At 42.5% G+C, this 5632-nt stretch overlaps 1 protein-coding gene across 1 annotated transcript in view; it reads left to right on the top strand.

Moving 5' to 3' along the window:
- The first annotated feature begins 384 nt into the window (after positions 1-384).
- The window catches only part of LOC141259552 (cystatin-2-like), a 17457-nt gene continuing 12209 nt past the window's right edge, over positions 385-5632 (top strand). The window contains exon 1 of the mRNA XM_073675730.1: positions 385-830. Within this exon, the coding sequence (XP_073531831.1) occupies positions 624-830 (207 nt within the window). The 5' untranslated portion in view covers positions 385-623. The remainder of the gene's footprint in view (positions 831-5632) is intronic.

Here is a 5632-nt window from a genome sequence, read left to right as displayed (position 1 = left end):
AGAGACACAAAACAATTTTTTAATAAATATTTTTGTAATGTAGTAAATAAATTCGGTCTTATCCATTATCATAGTCTCCGGCAGCATAAAGCTAACATAAGTGTGAACAAAACCCTGCGCTAAATGACGGTAACGCTGTTCTGGTGGTTATTCCACCTGACAAATTAATTTTCTTTTTTACATTACTTGGTAAACTAATCAGTGCCATGAAAAATGCCAGCTTGGTCGGCATACCTGGCTGTAATTGGGTAACCCCCCTACAATGTCCGCGGCGGCTGTAAAGGGTTAATAGAGCGGGTGCGGCCGCAGGCAGCCCTTGTCTGCTGCACAGCACTGCTGGCTGGTTACCTGACGAGTCATGTGACCACGAGCTGTTTGTGGCACGACATCTTTACTTTGGGCAAAGCCTGTGTTTTTTGCCTGTAGATAACTGTTCTCCGTGAATTACCATTATGACAGCTATTAATAGCTAACCAAGAAAGCCATGTCAGAGGTAATGCCGCGGTCACCCGTTATCCCAAGCACCACCAGCCCAGTAATGCGCCCACAATAAACATGGCGGCTGTAGTGTAGTGAGAGATCCCCTCCATGTGTAAACACTTCTGTGGGCTCCTCTGCTAACAATGGCGCGGCTGTGTGTTATTGCGGCGCTGCTCGTCTGCTTGTCTGTTGTCACACAGGCAATCGGGTTGCTCGGTGGTCGGGAAAAAGCGGACCTTGACTCTAAGGAGGTGCAGCGGGTTCTGAGATTCGCCATGTACATGTACAACAAAGAAAACAATGACATGTACCAGGCCCGGGTGGTGGACGTCCGCAACGCCGAGCAGCAGGTCAGTGCGGGCCGGGCGGTGTATAGGTGTAATGTGTGTAGTGTGTATATATATATATATATATATATATATATATATATATAATATGGGTATGTAGTGTATAGGTGTACTGTGTGTATAGAGGACATATGGGTATGTAGTGTATAGGTGTACTGTGTGTATAGAGGATGTGTGTGTGTGTATAGAGGACATATGGGTATGTAGTGTATAGGCGTACTGTGTGTATAGAGGACATATGGGTATGTAGTGTATAGGTGTACTGTGTGTATAGAGGACATATGGGTATGTAGTGTATAGGTGTACTGTGTGTATAGAGGATGTGTGTGTGTATAGAGGACATATGGGTATGTAGTGTATAGGCGTACTGTGTGTATAGAGGACATATGGGTATGTAGTGTATAGGTGTACTGTGCGTATAGAGCAGGGTTCCCCAACTCCAGTCCTCAAGGCCCACCAACAGGTCATGTTTTCAGGATTTCCTTAGTATTGCACAGGTGATAATTCCATCATCAGCACAGGCAATAGTTACATCACCTGTGCAATACTAAGGAAATCCTGAAAACATGACCTGTTGGTGGGCCTTGAGGACTGGAGTTCAGGAACCCTGGTATAGAGGACATATGGGTATGTACTGTATAGGTGTACTGTGTGTATAGAGGACATATGGGTATGTAGTGTATAGAGGACATATGGGTATGTAGTGTATAGGTGTACTGTGTGTATATAGAGGACATATGGGTATGTAGTGTATAGGTGTACTGTGTGTATATAGAGGACATATGGGTATGTAGTGTATAGGTGTACTGTGTGTATATAGAGGACATATGGGTATGTAGTGTATAGGCGTACTGTGTGTATAGAGAACATATGGGTATGTAGTGTATAGGTGTACTGTGCGTATAGAGCAGGGTTCCCCAACTCCAGTCCTCAAGGCCCACCAACAGGTCATGTTTTCAGGATTTCCTTAGTATTGCACAGGTGATAATTCCATCACCTGCACAGGCAATAGTTACATCACCTGTGCAATACTAAGGAAATCCTGAAAACATGACCTGTTGGTGGGCCTTGAGGACTGGAGTTCAGGAACCCTGGTATAGAGGACATATGGGTATGTAGTGTATAGGTGTACTGTGTGTATAGAGGATGTGTGTGTGTATAGAGGACATATGGGTATGTAGTGTATAGAGGACATATGGGTATGTAGTGTATAGGTGTACTGTGTGTATATAGAGGACATATGGGTATGTAGTGTATAGGTGTACTGTGTGTATAGAGGACATATGGGTATGTAGTGTATAGATGTGTGTGTGTATAGAGGACATATGGGTATGTAGTGTATAGGTGTACTGTGTGTATAGAGGATGTGTGTGTGTATATAGAGGACTTATGGGTATGTAGTGTATAGGTGTACTGTGTGTATAGAGGACATATGGGTATGTAGTGTATAGGTGTACTGTGTGTATAGAGGATGTGTGTGTGTATAGAGGACATATGGGTATGTAGTGTATAGGCGTACTGTGTGTATAGAGGACATATGGGTATGTAGTGTATAGGTGTACTGTGCGTATAGAGGACATATGGGTATGTAGTGTATAGGTGTACTGTGTGTATAGAGGATGTGTGTGTGTATAGAGGACATATGGGTATGTAGTGTATAGAGGACATATGGGTATGTAGTGTATAGGTGTACTGTGTGTATAGAGGACGTGTGTTTGTGTGCCTGTATAGAGGACATATGGGTATGTAGTGTATAGGTGTACTGTGTGTATAGAGGACGTGTGTTTGTGTGCCTGTATAGAGGACATATGGGTATGTAGTGTATAGGTGTACTGTGTGTATAGAGGACGTGTGTGTGTGTGTATAGAGGACATATGGGTATGTAGTGTATAGTTGTACTGTGTGTATGGAGGATGTGTGTGTGTGTGTGCCTGTATAGAGGACATATGGGTATGTAGTGTATAGGTGTACTGTGTGTATAAAGGACGTGTGTGTGTGTGTGTGTATAGAGGACATATGGGTATGTAGTATAGGTGTACTGTGTGTATAGAGGACGTGTGTGTGTGTATAGAGGACATATGGGTATGTAGTGTATAGGTGTACTGTGTGTATAGAGGACATATGGGTATTTAGTGTATAGGTGTACTGTGTGTATAGAGGACGGGTGTGTGTATTGAGGACATATGGGTATGTAGTGTATAGGTGTACTATGTGTATAGAGGACATATGGGTATGTAGTGTATAGGTGTACTGTGCGTATAGAGCAGGGTTCCCCAACTCCAGTCCTCAAGGCCCACCAACAGGTCATGTTTTCAGGATTTCCTTAGTATTGCACAGGTGATAATTCCATCATCAGCACAGGCAATAGTTACATCACCTGTGCAATACTAAGGAAATCCTGAAAACATGACCTGTTGGTGGGCCTTGAGGACTGGAGTTCAGGAACCCTGGTATAGAGGACATATGGGTATGTACTGTATAGGTGTACTGTGTGTATAGAGGACATATGGGTATGTAGTGTATAGAGGACATATGGGTATGTAGTGTATAGGTGTACTGTGTGTGTATAGAGGACATATGGGTATGTAGTGTATAGGTGTACTGTGTGTATATAGAGGACATATGGGTATGTAGTGTATAGGTGTACTGTGTGTATATAGAGGACATATGGGTATGTAGTGTATAGGTGTACTGTGTGTATATAGAGGACATATGGGTATGTAGTGTATAGGTGTACTGTGTGTATAGAGGACATATGGGTATGTAGTGTATAGGTGTACTGTGTGTATAGAGGATGTGTGTGTGTATATAGAGGACTTATGGGTATGTAGTGTATAGGTGTACTGTGTGTATAGAGGATGTGTGTGTGTATAGAGGACATATGGGTATGTAGTGTATAGGCGTACTGTGTGTATAGAGGACATATGGGTATGTAGTGTATAGGTGTACTGTGCGTATAGAGGACATATGGGTATGTAGTGTATAGGTGTACTGTGTGTATAGAGGATGTGTGTGTGTATAGAGGACATATGGGTATGTAGTGTATAGAGGACATATGGGTATGCAGTGTATAGGTGTACTGTGTGTATAGAGGACGTGCGTGTGTTTGTGTGCCTGTATAGAGGACATATGGGTATGTAGTGTATAGGTGTACTGTGTGTATAGAGGACGTGTGTTTGTGTGCCTGTATAGAGGACATATGGGTATGTAGTGTATAGGTGTACTGTGTGTATAGAGGACGTGTGTGTGTGTGTATAGAGGACATATGGGTATGTAGTGTATAGTTGTACTGTGTGTATGGAGGATGTGTGTGTGTGTGTGCCTGTATAGAGGACATATGGGTATGTAGTGTATAGGTGTACTGTGTGTATAAAGGACGTGTGTGTGTGTGTGTATAGAGGACATATGGGTATGTAGTATAGGTGTACTGTGTGTATAGAGGACGTGTGTGTGTGTATAGAGGACATATGGGTATGTAGTGTATAGGTGTACTGTGTGTATAGAGGACATATGGGTATTTAGTGTATAGGTGTACTGTGTGTATAGAGGACGGGTGTGTGTATTGAGGACATATGGGTATGTAGTGTATAGGTGTACTATGTGTATAGAGGACGTGTGTGTGTGTGTATAGAGGACATATGGGTATGTAGTGTATAGGTGTACTGTGTGTATAGAGGACGTGTGTGTCTAGGGGACACATGGGTATGTAGTGTATAGTTCTACTGTGTGTATAGAGAACGTGTGTGTGTGTGCCTGTATAGAGCACATATGGGTATGTAGTGTATATGTGTACTGTGTGTATAGAGGACATATGGGTATGCAGTGTATAGGTGTACTGTGTGTATAGAGGACGTGTGTGTGTGTGTGTGTGTGTGTGTATAGAGGACATATGGGTATGTAGTGTATAGGTGTGTGTGTGTGTAGAGGACATATGGTTATGTAGTGTATAGGTGTTCTCTGTGTATAGAGCACATATGGGTATGTAGTGTACAGTTCTACTGTGTGTATAGAGGACGTGTGTGTGTGTGTGCCTGTATAGAGGACATATGGGTATGTAGTGTATAGGTGTACTGTGTGTATAGAGGACGTGTGTGTGTATAGAGGACATATGGGTATGTAGTGTATAGGTGTACTGTGTGTATAGAGGACGTGTGTGTGTATAGAGGACATATGGGTATGTAGTGTATAGGTGTACTGTGTGTATAGAGGACGTGTGTGTGTATAGAGGACATATGGGTATGTAGTGTAGAGGTGTACTGTGTGTATAGAGTACATATGGGTATGTAGTGTATAGGTGTACTGTGTGTATAGAGGACATATGGGTATGTAGTGTATAGAGGACATATGGGTATGTAGTGTATAGGTGTACTGTGTGTATAGAGGACATATGGGTATTTAGTGTATAGGTGTACTGTGTATATAGAGGACGTGTGTGTGTGTGTATAGAGGACATATGGGTATGTAGTGTATAGGTGTACTGTGTGTATAGAGGACATATGGGTATGTAGTGTATAGGTGTACTATGTGTATAGAGGACGTGTGTGTGTATAGAGGACATATGGGTATGTAGTGTATAGGTGGACTGTGTGTGTGTGTATAGAGGACATATGAGTATGTAGTGTATAGGTGTACTGTGTGTGTATAGAGGACATATGTGTATGTAGTGTATCGGTGTACTGTGTGTAGAGAGGATGTGTGTGTGTGTGTATAGAAGACATATGGGTATGTAGTGTATAGGTGTACTCAGGGCTTTGGAGTCTTTAAGCCACAGTTGCGACTCCGACTCCTTCATAAATGGCCAATTC

This window comes from Phyllobates terribilis, unplaced genomic scaffold, assembly GCF_046119375.1.
Source record: "Phyllobates terribilis strain yellow unplaced genomic scaffold, ASM4611937v1 Scaffold_3__8_contigs__length_932513732, whole genome shotgun sequence".
In the NCBI taxonomy this organism is placed as follows: Eukaryota; Metazoa; Chordata; class Amphibia; order Anura; family Dendrobatidae; genus Phyllobates; species Phyllobates terribilis.
Note: the sequence above shows the minus strand (reverse complement) of the source record. Positions and strands in the feature narration are given on the sequence as shown.